At 43.8% G+C, this 19,122-nt stretch overlaps 1 protein-coding gene across 1 annotated transcript; it reads right to left on the reverse strand.

Annotated features, from left to right (window-relative positions):
* Window positions 1–3,603: 3,603 nt before the first annotated feature.
* AMIGO1 (adhesion molecule with Ig like domain 1) lies at window positions 3,604–5,408 on the reverse strand. Its single transcript, XM_044675938.1, has one exon. The coding sequence runs from the start codon at window positions 5,406–5,408 to the stop codon at window positions 3,927–3,929; it is 1,482 nt and encodes a 493-aa protein (XP_044531873.1). The 3' UTR covers window positions 3,604–3,926.
* Window positions 5,409–19,122: the final 13,714 nt, after the last annotated feature.

The raw sequence follows: 19,122 nt of genomic DNA on the forward strand, positions 1-19,122 counted from the left end.
AGTGATGCAGGCCACTGAAGCAAGTCTGCTAACTGCAGAGCTCAGAAAGGCATAGGCATGGCTGGCACTAAGTCGTTCAGTTATTAAATTCCAAGTTGCCAGAATTTATTTATTAGAGCCCATGTTTGTGCTCGGGATCTGCATCCTGCCTCAGTAGCAGCAAATCCCTCTTTTCCCCCTACTTCATATCCTCTTGGGGAACAGTAGGCCCTACTCACAGCTGACATCGCTACTACAGAAATAAATCAGTCACAAACCAACACGGAACAGACTCATGCCTGGTTTAATGATCACTGTCTATTCTTCAGAGCAGAGGCTCAGACAGATGGTGGAGTCAGGAGGCTGTGGGGTCTGCCAGCCTGGTTGTACACAAGTGGTAGGAGAGGGAACCTGGACACAAAGAGCCCCATTTGCTTTGCCAGCAAGGGGACAAGGGCAGGCGGGGGAAGGGAGGGACAAGAACACGCACAAAGTCAGATTCAATCTGCTTTTAGCTACCTGCCTGGGCAGGGTGGGAGTAGCTCTTTTTTTCTCAGTTCCTTTCTGAGAACCCCATGATTACAAGAAAAAAAGATTACACATAAACATAGATTGTGCAGTCATGTCATAATCAGTCTTCGGCTACACCTGCTTCCAAGATTTTTTTTCTGTCTTGTGGGTAGCCCCTTCAGCCTTCTTTCTATCAATGCCCAGATGGTTCTCTTCATAGGGCACCAGTGAACCCCTATAATGGTAAGTACTCGCTCCCCTAGGCAGAAAGCCATTTGGGTGTCTATCAACAGGAATTAGGATAGGAGCTGCTAATCAGAGGTACATCCATTCATTAGCAAGCCTTGGAGAAGCAAGCAAGGACTTTCTTCATTTTGCAGGAAGTCAGTTTGCTGGCCAGTTAACTTGCCAGAAGCCCAGGTTGCTGGGAATGCTCTCAAAACCGATTTCATTTCATGCTCATTCTGGAGGTTCTCAGGACCTCAGACAGAGCTCGGCTGTGCAAACCACCTCAGAAAGGTAACAGTGCCCAGGTTTCGTGATAAATCCGAGAATGGATTCCAAGCTCTTATCTCTAGGAAAGAAATGTCCCAGAATGCCTTTGGAAGACAATCAGTTATAGGAAATTTGATTTTTACTCTTTTCTCCCTATGCCGAGATGATGATAGAAATTCCCAGTCATACCAGGGCATTTGACTGGGAAGAGGGATGGATGGCCATCCACCTCTTGGTTTCTCCTTCATATGCTGCACCTTAGTTAACAAACTTCCAAGAGAAATACTATTTTGGAATCTCATGGCTACTGCCTAAGGATATCTTGGATCAAAGTGAGATTTCCAAGTTATTGAGGGCCCAGCTACAGCTTCCAATTCTCCCTCCCTTCCAAAAGCATTCTCAAAACACTAGCAAGTGCAGGAAAGTCAGGGGTTAGGGTGGTCATGGAATAATAATACTAGCTCACCTTTATACAGTGCTTTAAGGTTTGCAAAGCACTTTACATATATTATCTAATTTGAACCTCACAACAACCCTGTGAGGTAGGTTCTATCCCTAATTTACAAATGAGGAAAAAGAAGTTAAGTGACTTGCCCAAGATCATATAGTTAGTGTCTGATTCAAATTTCAAGTTCAGGTCTCTACCCACAGTGCTACAATGAGGAAAAAGGTGAAGCTCCAGAAACTCCAGGGAGGGGAGAGTCCAAGTGGTTTTATGCTGAAGGGACACTGCAAGACCACTGGTGTGCATGCATGCATACCTATAAGTTGTAAAGTACCTGGGGGAAATGCTGCATCGCTTTACTGTATCAACAGTGGATAGGAGGTGAAAGGCAGTTGGAAAAGCCCAAGGATGAATGGGGGCAGCATCTTGAGCACTAGTTCCTGGCCCTAATCTTATTAGGCAGATAGAGCTAGATCCCTTCTACTAGTAATGGGCATCCACCATCCTATATGTGTGACCCTGTACAAGTCACTGAACCTCTTGGGGCTTGTTTCCATTTATAAAACAATGGAGATTGTACTAGATGTCCTCCGAGGTCCCTTTCTGATCCAAATCTATGATCCTATGATTCCCCAGGGGAAGCCAAATTAGGAATGCCCTCTCCTGGGGCCCAGAAAGTAGCTCAAATGCCTGGAGGGCATCCCTGATCTAAGAGCCAACTGGAGAAAAAACAGGGTCAACATCAGTAGGGGAAAGAGCAGATCGAAAAATGCAATGGAAAATATTTCTGTTCTTCCCCATCTCTAGCCTTCATGTAGTTCTACCACAGAATTCCAGAATAACTTGCCAGGACTCTGGTCCACTTATATACTGCTGAAAAGACAGGTGTATGTAGAGTCCAAGGGAAGAGTTGAAGTATACAGCCATCTTCTCTATTCCCAAGTTAGTCTTCAACTTTGGAGGGACTCTTTGCTCTATAGCACATATCCCCGCCCCTTAGCCTGTCAGAAAGTTCAGCCATTGTTCAGACTTCAAGGTAAAGGGATGAGGACTTAAGGAATAAGGGCAATGGTGGAAGCATCAGTTTCCCATGTGGGTTTTATTCAACTTATTTCAGCTATATTAGAATTGCTTGCAAGTTGGGGAAAAGTACAGGACTTTAACCACATACACACCTCAGACTTTCCATTCTGGGACAAAGACCATTCCTCTCAAACCCCTGTGCACAGTTAAACCCTTATGTTAGCCTCGAAGTAGGTGAGAACTATGAGTTAAGAACACTTCCCTGAATTCTTAGAGCCATTTAACCTAGACCTGAGAAGGATACCTTGCCAATGCATGGATGTTTTACACTGTGATCACCTCTCCCTTCACCCAATCTACTATTAAGGAGCTGAGACCCCCTATTGTACAGAGCTTTCACTGAAGCTTGTCAAAGAGGCTGCTGGAGGCATAGCAAGGGAAGGAAAATTGGTAGACCAAACAAGGTTTTATAAATGGAGGCTAATTTAAACTCATCTCTATAATAAGTCGCTCCCTTCATGTCCTCCCATTTCCAACCTCCATCCCAATCATCTTACACAGCATGCCTGTGGCAGGCACCTGCAAAGGCCCTGCCAGAGTCAGGGCCTGAGATGGTGAAATCACTAGACCCTGAATGCATAGCAGAGAAGAGATCAGGGAGTCAGAATCCCTATAGTTCACACCAAGAGTGGGTTTTCTATGCTGTGATGCAAGTAGCCTAGTTCTTTTACTACCTGGCACCTTATCTCAATGGACAATCCCCCAAGGTGTCACTCTATGATGTTGCTGCCCAGGAGGCCCTGTTTTGCTATAGGATCATGCTGGTAATTTGCTTCTGTGATGCAGTCTTCTACTTAATTCTTCTTGAGAAAGAGAAAGATAGAAAAAGTTCCAGAACAGCTTTGGGAGGCATTCTTGATTCAGGGGTCTTTTTTGGATTCCTACCCCATTCCTTAAGGTTTTCGATTTATTCTAACCAAAGAGGATTTATCTGCAGTTGAAACTTCTAGAATTAGGCCAACTGCCCAAATCTCCCATTTAAGTCCCACCCCAAATCCCTGGATAGAAGTGGAAGAAGACATTGAAAAAAAAATCATCCCATTTTTCTTTCAAATGCTTAGATAATGACCACTTTCTTGTGGGGCCAAAGATGATGTGGTAAAAGCTTAGGGAATTCTATTACCCACTAAACCCACCTGTCTTAGACATGTTCCTTCATCATCAGCTGAACTTGCTAGAACTTTGGGTAGGGGGTACAGCATCTGCCTGAGAATTATAGATCCATATTTGAAAATCTTCCACACCCAGGGATGGAGGTGGGTGGTCTTGCCCATTGTTGCATCTGTGCACATTTCCCTCATGAGAACGAGGGGGAAACTAACACCCTCAGGCAGCTCTCTTCCTTCCCCTCACATCCTTTGGAGGTTGCCATATCACCTCTTTCAAGGGGATCTTCCCCTCCTTTCCACCCTACTCACACCACAATGGGCGTATCAGAGAAGACTGAGCTGACTGATTCTGGATCAGACATTTTCCTCTGGCCTTTGGCCCCCTCAGGTACAGGGAGGGTGTTGCCAGGCTTTAGTTTGCCATTTTGGCCCTGTCCAGGTCCTGTAGGTTCCAGGAAGGCCACTCGACGGTCAAAACCACTGTCCTTGCCACCACCACCAGCCATAGGATCATGGTTTGGGGTGGTGCTGAGCATGGAAGAACTGAGGCTATCTCCCTGATGGCTTGTGGGTCTCTCCCCAGCTCGGCACCAGCATCGGCAAGGGGTGAGGTACAGATAGATCAGGACCAGGACCACACTGAGGATGCAGCCCACCAGCGTTGTATAGGCTGTATTGAGAGTGTCATGCGGTCCGTGCCGGGTGAAGTTGTGGACCTTCACCTCCACGGACAATGTTTCATTGAATGCTTCCCCTACTGCATAGCAGGTATACAGTCCCTGGTCCTCAACCCGAATGTGCTGGAAGTGAAGACTGCCATTTTGCAACACCCTCACTGTGCCATTGCCCACCTCATTCAGTACCTTTTCATTGTTCGGTGTCACCCATTCCTTTGTCATCCCCTGCTGCTTGGTGTCACAGCTGATGATAAAGGATTCACCCAGGTGGGCCTCAAATGCACATTCCTTGAACTCAGTGCAGTTAAGGGTGGTTATGTTGAAGACACTGTACATCTTCTTGGAATGTATACAGTACAAATCCTCCTGAAAGTCTGTCACTGAGCTCAGCTGACGATACTGCCAGTGTGTAAAGAGCTTCTGAATCTCACAGTCACAGTTGAGGGAATTGTTATGCAGGTACAATCCATTTTTCATCCAGGCTGGCAGGTCTTGCAGATCAGCTGTGGGTAATAGCTTCAGTTTATTAGAAGACAGATCCAGTAGCGTCAGGCTGGGAAGCTTGGACCTGTCCTTGACCAGTTCTACAGGGAAGCGAGCTATCTGGTTCTGGCTCAGGTAGAGTTTCTGCAGATTGACCATGTCATCGAAGGCGCTTCGGTCCACCTCCACAATTTGGTTGCTGTACAGGAGCAATACCTCCAGATTCTTAAGTTCACTGAACAGCGACTCATCAAGGGTCTTCAAATGATTGGAGGAGAGGTCCAGGTAGCGCAGACTGGGCACTGGGGAGAAGGCCTCCGTGGAGATGAAGTGTAAGTGGTTATGGCTGAGGAACAGTGACTGAAGATGGGTCAGGTGTATGGTGGTCCACTGGGCCCGAAGGTGGGTCAGGTTGTTGTGGCTAAGATCCAGGAATGCCGTATATCGGGGGAGAGACTGAGGAACATTTGACAGTCCCCGTTTGGTACAGCTGAGGATGTTGCTGGCACAAAGGCACCCTGTAGGGCAGCTGAGAAGGGAGCGCCCAGTTCTGGCCACCCCAAGGCTAGACAGGAAGAGGGACAGGGGCAGGAGCCAGACGCCTCGGCAACCACTCTGGTGTTGCATAGTGTCACTGGTGGGAGATCACAGTGGGAGGCCCAAGGGAAAGAGGAACTGGCAGTGTTCTATTGGGGAAAGGATGGAGGGAGCAGTGTTCATTCTTAGCATAAAGAAGGACAGGTCCATATTTGCCCAAGACTGGTCATCAAGGCATATGGACAGAGAATCAATGGCCTGATGTGGGAGGGACGTCCCTGGGCCACAATTCCCAGGTACTCTCTAGGGTGAGGAACCCAAGTTCTCTAATCAGGGGAGGTGAGGGAAGACAAAGGCTGCCCACCGGCCTAGTGGGTGTGTGACAGAAACAGGATTCTGGGCACAGAAGCCGGAGATCTCTTCAGGGTCCAGGCATGTTAGGAGGTGGGGAGGTTCACTGGCGCTGTCCACTGTAATGGGAGGTGGAGATTACTGGACTGTCTGGCCAGGGTCTAGAGGTGGGGAGCAGAAAGGACAAGTGCCCGAGGCTGTCTCCCGCCAGGGTCTGGGGGGTGGTGTGTGTGATACGGGGCAGTCTGGCCCGAGATGGGGTTGTGTGTGTGTGACGCTGGGGCTGTTTGATCAGAGTGGGGGTTGGGGAGAGTCCCGGGGGTACAGGAATCTCCCCGCTGTCTGGTCAGGGTTTGAGGGACGAAGGTCACAGGGGCTGTCTGCAGGATTGGGAGGGGTCTCAGGGTCAGTCTGACCAGAGCCTGGGGGAAAGGCTGTCCCGCGACAGTCTGATCAGGATGGGGTGGGGGAGCAGTTCTCTTTGGGCTGTTTGCTCACAGCAGGTGGTCCCAGCGCTGCGTCGCTGGGGCCTGGGGTTACCAGGGCTTCCCGGGCCCGCCCCCCGGGGCAGCCACCATCTCCTCAGCAGGCCAGCCAGGCCCGCCGCACCTGCTGGGCGGGGACGGAGGAGCTCTGGGCCCGGAGCAGCCCGGAGGGCTCTGCTGCGCGCGTCTCAGAGATCGGCCTGTGACGGAGCCCGCGGTGCTCCCGGGTCGGGGGCCGGGGCCGGCGGCATCGCCCCCCCTCCCCCGCCCGCTCTCCGCAGCAGCTGCCTCCTCACCCGCGTCGCTGCTGCTACCGCTGCTGCCGCCGCCTCTGTAGCTGTCTACGCCGCCGCCGCCGCCGCCACCTCGGTCTCTGTCACCGCTGCTTCTGCCGCTGCTGCTTTCTCCTCTGGTCGGGTCCTCCTCGGGGCCGGGGCTAGAGCCGCAGGAAGCGCCGGATCCGAGTGAGCCGGGAAGGGGGGTGGGGTGGGGGAGGGCGCGCGCGGAGGCCCCGGGCGCGTGCGCGGGGAGGGGCGGGGGCGCACGTGCGAGTGTTTGTGTCTCAGCAGCTCCCCGGGCTTCGGGCAGAGCCCCGGGCGGCGAGGGCGCGTGCCCAGGGCGCATGCGCGCCTCGGCGTGACCCGCGAGGAGGGGTGGAGGGGCTGGGGCTGAGACTGCGATCGGGCGTGCGCACCCGCGTACGCGCACTCACGCAGACTTACATACACACGTATACATAAACATACACGGGCATGGGCTAGTTGTGAGTGAAAGTGCCCTTCAGCTTTCTGTCTCTCTCACATACCCACTCCACCTTTGATTCCTATGGAGATCCGCTTGTTTTTATCATAGCATCCTAGACCGAGGGGGCAGCCAGGTGGCTCCGTGAATAGAGAACCAGGCCTGGAGAGAAGAGGTCCTGGGTTCAAGTGTGACCTTAGACACTTCCTAGCTGTGTGACCCTGGCCGAGTCACTTAACCCCCATTGCCTAGCCCTTACCACTCTTCTGCCTTGGAGCCAGTACTTCGTATCCATTCTAAGACAGAAGGTAACGTTTTAGAAAAAGATTGCATGGGCTCCCACCCTGTGTCCAGAATGCCCACCTTCGCTGCCCCAAACACAAAAACAACAGGCAATAGAGAAATGCCCATTCCATTCTCCACCCCCAACACTTGTGACTGAATTTTGTTGAATATTTCTGCCAGACTCTATTTCTCTATTTAATCCAAAACCAAAGATTTTTTCTCTAGACTACTGAAAATATTCTGACAAATTCTTATTCTTCTGCTCTCTTTTATATTTCTAGATTTCAAGCAGGCAACCACCCTCCTATTGTGTGGTATAATTAATTAGATCACAGCTCATTTTACATTAAATTTTAGGCTCCTTGAGATTTAGGAGACACCTGATTCTCATTAGCAACACATTTGTAAATTATCTCAGAGGGTGGCCTTTTTTAAATAATGTCCCCTAATTCTAGGATACTACTCTGGGAAGCTTTCATCCTCCAGGCCTCTCACTGATTAAACCTTTGTCTCCCTTTTTTCCCCTCCTTTTCCTATTCTCCTTTGACTGTTCCATCACAGCTATAAGATTTGCAAAAACTTGTACCTTGTCTTCAGGATTCTCTCTTCTTTACTGATTTCAGCAGCATTGGTAAAATCTACAGTTTCTTGAGTGTTTGGGTCACTACCAAAGGAAGTACCTCAAAGTGAAGATCCAGGCCATTAAAGGGGCGTCTTCTCTTCTAAGGATCCCTTGTTTTAGACTCACTTGGACTGGGTTCAATTTTGGGGAAGCCTATATCCAAAGAGAGGAGAGTCAGAGTCTTCCTCCCTGCCCACCCCTCACACACTGTCCAGCTCATTATGCCCCCAACAGGAGTTATTCTAAGAAAATCTCCTTAAACAAAGCTGAAGTTTGGTTATAGGCAGGGTCTCCCCAATAGTAAAAAACTTAATGTACACAATAGTAGATACCAGATATAAGATATTTACTTACTTCCTCTACCATAAGTGCTTAAAACACAAAAAACTCATAAGCTTGCATGGACAGATACTAAAACCTGATATTCTAGGAGTGAAAATCAAGTGGAGCACCTGATGGAAAAATCAAGTTAATTGGAAAGTCCTGGGCTTGGGGATGGGGAGAGTTCACCTCTCTGTCCTCCAGCCTAGCCATCAGAGGAGAGAGGCACCTGAGGGAACTGAGAAGGTATTGAAACCCGCCAATGGAAAATGAAATTAGGTGCTGGAGATTCAGGCTTAAGGTTACCCACGAAATTTGCTGCTGGGAAGGGGAGAAATGGAGAGTCCCATACACTCAAAAGAGTGAGAGAGTAAGAGCAGAAATTGTTGGACCTTTTGAATCCCTTGAATGGATGATTCTTCTTGCTCAGTCATGACTCATCGCTAAAGTAGGCTCTAGTTATGGGGACCAAGAAGATCAACCCCTGGTTGGTTAATTTAAAAAAAATGGAAAAAGTTTCAATTAATAAGAATTTTCCCCCCTCTACTCAACATACATATATTTTTTAGCAAGATGCCTACCAGTAGGGGACACAAGCAAAGGGCCATTCTTCATACAAACTTCATAAAAAGGCTCCCAGGGTCAAAACTTGAGGGCTTCCCTGATTATCTTTTTATTACCTAGATGGATATGTGTATGGCATGTTCAAGGAGAACTAGCACTTGGGCATGAGAGTTTGAGCCCTTTTAAGAGCTGCTCATCCATCTTGGGTGTCCACCTTTCATCCAAATCAGTGGTTGGGGGCCCAGGCCCGGAGTCAGAAGAACCTGGGTTCAGATCTGGTCTCAATTCCCTCCTGTGGCTGCGAGAAGCCGTAGAATGAGCAGCAGCTATTCTGGTGAAAATGGCTTTAGCAGACTGGCTGAACCAGGTTGAGGGTAACCCACAAAGCTGTCAGGGAGTTAGGGGGTTGTCTCCCCTAACCATTTGAGGCCCCCCCTTAACAAATAAGGAAAATTTATTCCAATGGCCTTGAAGCCCCATGGGAAGCAAGACATGATGGAGCACTTAGAGCTTGGTCAGACATTGAAGAAGTCATCCACTCATCCAAAGCCATCCCAGGCATTCTGACTTTCATCTTGGCACTGGACTTCTGCAGCTCCATGATGGCTTTGGTAGACGCTGCCTCACTTAAATCCAGTTCACAAATGAGTGATGCCATCTAGCCTCTTTGAAATGAAGGGCCGACAACAAGGGAAAAACCTTTACTTAAATAAGGCTACTAGCCAGGAGGTAGGCTCTGGTTCAGAATTTGGCAGGGGAATAGGGATGGGGAGTCATTCATGTCCTAAGTGGTGATGGCACTGAATTTAGCCAGAAGTCCTTGGGTTTAACTGTTGCCAGGAGTCAGGAAGATGAGTTGAGATCTGGCCTGAAACATTTAATAGTTGGGTGATCCTGGGTAAGTCACTTAATCCTGGTTTGCCTCAGTTTCCTTATCTGTAAAATGTCTCTTCCCTGCCAGGATTCAAAAGTTTTCTTTTTCTGGCCAACTGATCCCTTTCTTTCTTTCAACACCAACCTGAAGCCAGTCCTATAGTTTCTCCTTGATCTGCCCAGACCATAGAACTGAGGAATCAGAAAGGAAAGAGCCTTTGGAATGGGGTAAGGAGTATACCTGTGATTCTTTTTCCTCCTGTGCAGCTGGATATTCATACTAACAGTTGTTTATGGGGTGCTTTAGGGTTTATAAAGCACTTTACCTCTGATTTTTTTTTGTCAAAACAAGCTAAATAGTACAGGCATGAGGGAAAAGGTGAAGAGAAAAACCTTTTCCCCAGAGCTGACTTGTTTTTTAAAGTCTGCTTGGGAGGATGGATGATCCTTCAGCCAGCCATTTTATACAAATGTCTTATGTCCTATCAGTTAATTTCATTCAATGGTCAGAATTCAGTTTGATTAGCTTTGCACACATTAAAGTATCCTATCAATATTAGCTATTATTATTGCTATTATTTTTATTTGGATTCTTAGCATAGTATTTGGTACATAGTAAGCATTTAATAAATTGTTTTAATTCATTTTTATTTTAAATGTCTTATGAATGTTTTTTGTTTTTACATCCATTTCTGGAGATAGTAACATCCTCCCCTACTCACACATACACACACACACACACACACAAACCAATTAAGCCACAGTGACCCATGAGGGGCAGCTAGGTAGCTAGTGGATAGAGAGCCAGACCTGAATGGGAAGTCTTGGGTTCAATTCTGACCTCACATATTTCCTAGCTGTATGACCCTGGACAAGTCACTTAACCCCAATTGCCTATCTCTTACAACTCTTCTGCCTTAGAGTCAAAACTTAGTTTTAATTCTAAGGCAGAAGGTAAGGGTTAAAAAAAGTGATCCATTCAATGACCAAATCAAGCAACATATACAACATTTTGTTTTTTAGGGTACCCTGTCCCCTTTTTTTGGCCAAGAAACGAATATGTTTTAGTATCTGTTCTCCAGGACTAGGGTTGGTTGTTATAGGTACTTACTGAATTCAGCTTCCTTCTATATATTCAAGTTTATAAAAGCTGGATTTGGGGTAAAGCGAGATCTATAGTCATATCAGTACAGAATTTTTAAAATTCTGCATTAAATTGTTATTAGTTCTGTCTTTGGAGTTTACTACAATGACAAAGAGATTCCTATTTCAGAATGCCACATTAGCCTTTCTAGAAGTTTCCTCTATCCTTGTGGCTAACCCAAAGCCCCAATGCTGTGATCACAACACATTGCTATAAATATGTCTACAGGATGGACACACCAAGACTGGCCGACCTAGATAACCAAGGCATTGAGCTTCAGAAAGATCATCTGTGTAGTGGGGGGAAGACCCACATTCTGGTTCTGTTGCTGTCACTTATTCAGCATGTGAACCTAAGAAAGTTGCTGGAATAAGGAAGTATAAATAAGGAAGAACATGCCTCAGTTTCCCCATTTGTATAATGGGTATAATATGAACTTTTCTGCCTACCTTATATATTTATTTGTATATGTACACTTATATACAAATTATATATTTATTGTGAACAACAAATAAAATAACATGAAAATGTACTGAAAACTGCCAAGTACTATTCAAATATAAAGCAAGATTGTTGAATTATGGGAAGTGAAGATTAGCTATATATATGTGTATGTGTGCATATGTATATATACATATGTATATATACACACATTTAGAAATTTTCCACTTCTAAGTAATGGATTTAATGGTAAAGTGGCAGAATGTGAAATAAAATACTTGTTTGGAGAGTAGAAATAAATTGAGAACTTAGCTCAATCTTTTAACTCTTCTAATGATGTTGCTCTTGGTTATAGACATATACACATACTATGATAAGGGGCAGTTGGGCAGTCCAGTGGATAGAGAGTCCTGGAGGCAGGAAGATCTGAGTTCAAATCTAACCTATGACACTTATCAGCTCTAGGACCCTGGGGAAGCCATTTAACCCTGTCTCAGTTTCCTCGTCTCTAAAATGAGCTGGAGAAGGAAATGAGAAATGACTTCACTTTGCAAAGAAAACCCTACATTGGGTCCCAAAGAGTCAGACACAACTGAAATGGATGAACAACAAATAGCATGATGTGACTATGATTCACACATATATTTTGTTTTATTGATGCTTTCGTTTCTATATATAATACACATTTCTGAATGTGTCCCCTCCCCTTCACAGTGAGGATTCTCTGTGTGTGTGTGTGTGTGTGTGTGTGTGTGTGTGTGTGTGTGTGTGTGTGTGTGTGTGTGTGTGTGTGTGTAGGCTGGACCTATGATTTCATCAGCTTAGGCAGCTCCCTGGTGAGGAAAATCACTCAACCAGCACGGATTGGCAACTGAACTTACAGTCTTAGAGAGTTCCTTGGGCACTAAGAGGTTAAGTGTTTGCCCAGAACCTCCCATCTAGCACCTGAAACCTCCTGTTACAAGGTCTTCCTGACCCTGAGGCCAGCTCTCTCTGTCCACTACCTCATGCTGTTTCTCAGTGAGTCTTCCCTTCTAACAAAGATTAAAGAAAAAAGAAAAAACAGTTCAGCAAATCCCAAACACAAAGTAGCCATTTTTGAGATGTATGTAACATTTGATACCCAGGGTCTTCTAGAAGAGGGATACACTTTTCATCCTTTGTTCTCTAGAACTGAGATTGTTTGTGGTGTTTAATTTGGGGACAATTGCATCTAAGTGGCATTTTCCTTTACATTATTGCATTTATTGTCTATACTGTTCTGGTTCAGGAGTTCCTTTGTTTGACCTTTAAAATTTTTCTTATTTGCTGTTTCTTAACGGTGAAACAATATTCCATTACATTCATCTACCATAATTTATTCAGCCATTTCCCAATCGATGGGCACCTACTTTGTTTCTAGTTTTTTGCTACCACAAAGAGTCCCTCTATGAATATTTTATATATATGATCTTTTATTCTCTCATTGACTTTCTGACCTTGTATATGCCCAGTAGCCATATGCTTTTGTTGATTGGTCTTCCTTTGCCCAACCCTCTCTCTTGAATTCTGGGTACCTAACTATTCATTTTATGTCACAGATCTTGTTTCCATGTAGAGTTTTTAACTCTTTTCTAAAGTAACAGTTACACATGCACAAAGGATAGTTGAGTTTTTCTCCTAAAGGAGAAAGTAAAAAGGTTTGTCAAATACCTTTCTGCTTTTCAGGTTATCAGGGAAAATGAAATGTTCCTTCAAGTAATGGAAATACTCTAAGAAGAAAACAAGGGAAAATATCTGAAAAGGAAGCGAGGAATCAACTTGGGTTAGGAATGTTTGAGGATAGAAAGATAGGAAAGGGATGAAAGAGGATCATTGAACCATTGTAGCTATAAATAAGGAGGAAGAGCAATGGTTCTCTCACCTTTTTGGGGTTCAGGAACCTTATACTATTAGAAATTATCGAGAATCCCAAAGAGCTCTTGTTCATATGAATTATATCTATTGATATTTATCATATTAGAAACTAAAACAGATATGTTTTAAAAATAATTAATTCATTTAAAATAGCGCTCATTACATGTTAACATAAGTAACATATTTTATGGAAAATAACTATTTTCCAAAACAAAAAAAAAACCTAGAAGAGTTATGTTGTTTTACATATTTTTGTGACTCTCTTTAATGTCTGGCATAATAGAAGACAGCCAGGTTCTTCTATTTGCTACTTCATTTAATCTGTTGCAATATGTTGTTCTGGTTGAAATATATGAAGAAAATCTGGCCTTACATAGATATGTGTTTGGAAAAAGAAAAGAGGATTTTAATAGGCAAATACAGTTTTATTATTATAATGAAAATAGTTGTGACCTCCTGAACACCCTGAAAGGGTCTTGGGGATGACCCGGGGTGTTAGACATTTTGAGAATCACTGACTTAGAGAATGGAACTGGTTCCTCTGAGGCAGATTCTTATCTCTGAGGAGGATTCATGTGAATCCACAAGTGAGAATAGAGGTCTTCCAAGACTGGTCAAAGGAAGACAAAAGATAGTAATTGGATAGACTCCCTCTTTGCTAAGACATCCTGCCGCATGTGTCTATGTGACATGAATAATAGAAATGTCTACTTCCTGGGGGCATGAATATGGAACAAAACTGAAGTTTGAAGACTCTTATCAAACCTAGTGACCCATTACTCACTTCTGGTAATCCCCATGGATAAATTTATACTACCAGAAAGAACCTAGAAAACACCATTAGGGAATATGAAGTCCTGAGGAAGAAAGTAAAGATCTCAGAGAGAGAGATTGTGTTTTCTTTACTGCTGCTTAGGGTTTCTGAAGACAAAGGAGAGTTTGGGAAATGGTTAAGGAACAGGATTTGACTTTCTGGGCCATGAAATAAAAATACAGAAATACTAGACTCTTTGTCATTTGTGGAATAAACAAAATGAGGTCTGCTAAAATATATTTGCTTGTAGTTATGATAGTCTGATCAAGAGGGTTTTAAACCAAAAATAGAGAGGAATGAAGAAAAATTTCCCTCTTCTAGCTGCCAACCCAGCTGCATAGAGTTTTGCAGGTACGACATAGGAAAAGGCGTATCTATCTAAAGAATTAATAACACACAGGAGACATTATCAAGAACAGAGTTATCAATAAAACTCATAGAGGTTTATGCACAACTGAATGGTTAATAAGTAAGATGAACTAGATAGCTAAATGCAACAAGGTAAATTTGACTTTAGAGGAATTCCTGGGATTTGTTGAAGCAATATTTATAACTGAAATATGGTTATGGAAGGCTATATCTTATTCAAAAGAAAGAAACTAGATGGTAGTAAAGATAAGTTCAGAGAATCCCCAAATTTATGAATTAAAAGAGACCTCAGAGCCATCTAACCCAGCCCTCACTTGTATAAGAATTTCTCCTTCAGCACTCCATAAATGGTACTTGTGTGAGGAAATCCAGAAACTAGAGAGGAGGAATCGAAGTGGAGTAAGGATTGGGGATGGGAGAAATAGAAGTGATGTTTTGGGAATAAGGCTCCCTTACTGCCTTCTGTGAGTTCAGGTTGTGAGGTACATGCAAGCTACATTAAAAGAATTGGTAGATGGGATTTCTAAGACACTAAGTAGTCTCTACAAGATCATGGAGAAGGGCAAATATTGGAAGACTGGAGAAGCGCAATATTTTGTCCCCATTTTCAGAAAGGGAATAAGTGGAGTCTGTAAGCTACAGATCAGTATACTGGATTTCAGTTCCTAGAAAAATTCTAGAAAAGTATTAAAGGGATGGTTAACAAACATCTAAAAAAAATAAGTAGCAATCATAAAGAGCCAGCCTAATTTTGTCAAGAACAGGTCATGCCAGACTAACTTCATTTCTTTTTTTTTTTTTTCCAATAGGGTTACTAGACTGGCATAGATATAAATCAGTGGTTCCCAAACTTTTTTGGTCTACCGCTCCCTTTCCAGAAAAAAATATTACTTAGTGACCCCTCGAAATTAATTTTTAAAAAATGTTAATAGCAATTAATAGGAAAGATAAATGCAACCTGTGGCCATCACCGTCCTTCTGGATTGCTGAGCACCCACCAGGGGGTGGTGGCGCCCACTTTGGGAATCACTGCTATAAATAAACTATAAATATAATTTACCTAAGTCATAGCAAAACATCTAACAATCAATAAAACGTCCATAGTCCCTTTAACTATACCTATGGACAAATCAGGAAGTCAAAGTTGGAATTGGTTGAATGGCTAGACCCAAAGAGTGATCATGAATGGATTGATGTCAGTTTGGAAGGAGATTCTAGTGGAGTACCTCTCTTGTCTATGCTTAGGCTGGGACTATTTAATCTTTTATTTATCAGTGACTTAGATAAGAGCCTGGATGACTTGCTTATCCAAAGAGCAGGTAACAGAGATCTGGGGGGAGGGTAGGGGATAGCTAACTTTCTCTCCAGTTATGTGATGTCTTAATTGTCAAATGTAATGTTCTTTCTCAATCCTCATCCTTCTTGATATTTCTGAAACTTTTGAAACTACTTAGGGTTTTCTTGACACTGCTCTCTTCTGTTTCTCCTCCTACCTGAGGATGTCTGATGGCTCCTTCACAGTCTACTTTGTTGGATCTTCCTGTAGTTCATGCCTGCCAATCCCCTAAGGTGCTGTTCCAGGTCCTCTTCTTTTCTCTATTTATACTACCTTGTTTTGGTGATCTCCTCAGCTCCCATGGATTTAATTATCATCTCTGTACTGATGATTTTCAGATTTACATATTCAGCCCTAACCTCTCCTAAATTCCAGGCTTATATTACCAACTTTCAGCAACTTAAACACAACATGTCCAAAACAGAACTCATTCTCTCAATCCCCAAACTGTCCTCTCTTCCAAACTTCCTATCACCATTCTCCCAGTCAGCTGAGTCACAATTGAGGTATCACTTTTGAGGCCTCCCTCACCGCCCCCTATATCCAAGTCTTGTTTTTACCTTTTGTGTGTGTGTTCCTACCTTTACAACATCTTTCCTGTTCATCCCCATTTCTCCATTCACACAAATATCACTCTGGTCTAGATCTTCATCAGCTCATACCTGATGAATGCAACAGATTTCTGATTGGTCTTTCTGCCGAAACAAATCTCTCCCCACTGCATTCTATACTCTAATCAATCAGTAAACATTAATTAAGCACCAACTTTTTGCCAGGCACTGTACTAAGCGCTAAGGATACAGAAAGAAGCAAAAGATAGTCCCTGCCTTCTGGAAGCTTACACTAAAGAAAGAGACGACACGCAGCCAAAAACATACGGAGCAAGCTACAGGCAAGATAAGTAGGAAACAATTAAAAGAGAAATAAAGGAGTTAAGAATAAGGGGTTGGAGGAGGCTTTCTGTAGAAGGTGGGGTCTTAGCTGAGATGTAAAGGAAGCCAGCGAGGTCCTAGTCAAAGTGGAGGAGGATAAATGATCACCCTAATGCAAATATTAATAATATGGAAATAGGTCTTGATCAATGCCACATGTAAAACCTAGTGGAATTGCTCGTTGGCTACCTGGGGGGTGGGAAGAGGGGAGGGAAAGAACATGAATCATATAACCATGGAAAAATATTCTAAATCAATTAATTAAATAAAAATGTTCAAAAACAAACATAAACAAAAAAACAAAGTGGAGGAGGAAAATCATACCAGGAATAAAGACAGTCAGAGAGGAGGAGAAAATGCCTGGATTGGAGAGATGGAGTATCTTGTTTGAGGAACAGCCAGGAGACTGGGGTAATTGAAGAATACATGTTGTATGATGTATGTTATAAAAAGATTGGACAGGTAGGAAGGGGCTTTGAATGCCAGAGCATTTTATATTTGATCCTGGAGGCAATGGGAAGCCACTGGAGTTTATTCAATAAGGGGGAGACACAATCGGACCTGTGTTTTAGGAAAATCACTTTAGTGGCTAAGTGGAGGGTGGGTTGGAGTGGAGAGAGATTGGAGGCAGGCAGACCCCACCAGCAGGCTATTTCAATAAGTCCAGCTGTGAGGTGATGAAGCCTGCACCGGAGTGGCATCTGTGTCAGAGGAGAGAAGGGAGTGAATTCGAGAGGTGTTGCAAAGATGCTATCGACAGGCTTTGACAGCAGCTTGGTGGATGGGGAGGACAAGAGATAGTGAGGGGTCCAGGATGACTTTTAGGTTGTGAGCCTGAGAGACTGGGAAGATGTGTTGCCTCTATGGTAATAGGAGGGAGTGTAGTTAGGTACTATAGGTAATAGGAGGGAGGGGAAAATGAGTTCCATTTTGGACATAATGAGTCCAAGATATCTATTGGGCATCCAGTTTGAGATGTGTGAAGACAGCTGGAGATGCAAGGTTAGAGGTCAGCAGAGAGAATGGGACAGGAAAGGCAGATTTGAGAACTGTCAGCATAGATAGAGATGGCAATTAAAGCCAGCAGAACGGATAGAGGGAGAAGAGAAGACCTAGGATAGAACCCTGGGGACAGCTATGGTTAGAAGGCATGTTTTGGAAGAAGATCTAGTAAAGGAGAAGGAGAAGGATTGGTCAGATAGGTAGAAGAAGAACTAGTGTCCCCTAGAGAAGAGCAAGTATTGGAGAGAGAGAGAGAGAGAGAGAGAGAGAGAGAGAGAGAGAGAGAGATCAGCAGGATCAAAGGATACAGAGAAGTCAATGAGGGTGAGAATTGAGAAAAGGCCATCGAATATGGCAACTGGGAGGCCCCTGGTCACTTTGGAGAGGTCATTTTCAGTGGAATGATAAACCTGGAAGCCTGATTGTAAACTGCCAAGATGATCTTCCTAAGGTATGAATTTGATCATAGAATTCTCCTATTCAATAAATGCCACTGGCTCCCTATTACCCCCAGGATCATAGATAAAATGTCTTGTTTGACTTTTAAGGCCTTTTACAACCTAGTTTGCTCCTATATTTCTAGTCTTTACACTTTTTCCCCCTCTACCTTCTTTTCAATCCAGTACTGATCTCATTATTCCTTTAGTTCAGTGATGGGCAAACTTTTTAAAGAGGGGGCCAAAGGAAAGGAAATGCTCATGTCAGTCTGTTTCTAAGGCAACTCTTTCGAAGTTTCATTGTATTGTATCCTATTCATTGTATTCGTCAGATTAGGAATAATGTCCCAAAGCCAAATAGAACATTTCAGGACCCCCCACCCCATCTGGCCCCCCGGGACGTAGTTTGCCCATCACTGCTTTAATTCCATCTTCTAATTCCATGTTTTTGTACTGGCTTTTCTTTAGAGCAGTGATTCCCAAAGTGGGCGCTACCGCCCCCTGGTGGGTGCTGCAGCAATCCAGGGAAGCAGTGATGGCCACAGGTGCATTTATCTTTCCTATTAATTGCTATTAAAATTAAAAAAAAATTAATTTCCAGGGGAGCTAAGTAATATTTTTTTTGGAAAGGGGGTGGAAGGCCAAAAAAGTTTGGGAACCACTGATTTAGATCCTGGAATGTCTTTCCTCCTCATTTCCACCTACTAGGCTTCCCTGGCCATCTTAAAGACTCAGCTTAAAATTCCACTTCTACAAGAGGCTTTCCTGATTTCCTCTCTATCTCCTGCTATTAATGCCTTCCTTTTGAGATTACCTTCTTAAATATATCTTTCAAATACATAGTATATTTGCTTATATATTTGGATAAAACATTTAAAGATAAAAAGGCATATGGATTTATTTTTTACATGCAAAGTGCTCTATTTGTTATTTTCCCCATTAGGCCATGAGCTCCTTGAAGGTAGAGACTGAGTTTTTGTACTTAATAACTACTTGTTGACTCACTGACATTTTGGGTGATAGAACAATAATCTGAAAAGATCTTTGCAAGCTAAAATAGTGGGTTGAATCAAAGTAAGATAAATTTTAATAGGAATGTGAAATTTTGCCTTTTGATTCAAGATGAGGAGGCATGGTTGGCAGTTTGTCTGGAATAGATTTGGAGATTTTAGGAGACTTCAAAATCAGTAG

This window comes from Gracilinanus agilis, chromosome 4, assembly GCF_016433145.1.
Source record: "Gracilinanus agilis isolate LMUSP501 chromosome 4, AgileGrace, whole genome shotgun sequence".
Classification (NCBI taxonomy): Eukaryota; Metazoa; Chordata; class Mammalia; order Didelphimorphia; family Didelphidae; genus Gracilinanus; species Gracilinanus agilis.

Bases quoted from the DNA above. Each gene is read 5' to 3' on its own strand.
- AMIGO1 (XM_044675938.1), bottom strand. From the start codon at position 5,408: ATGCAACACCAGAGTGGTTGCCGAGGCGTCTGGCTCCTGCCCCTGTCC.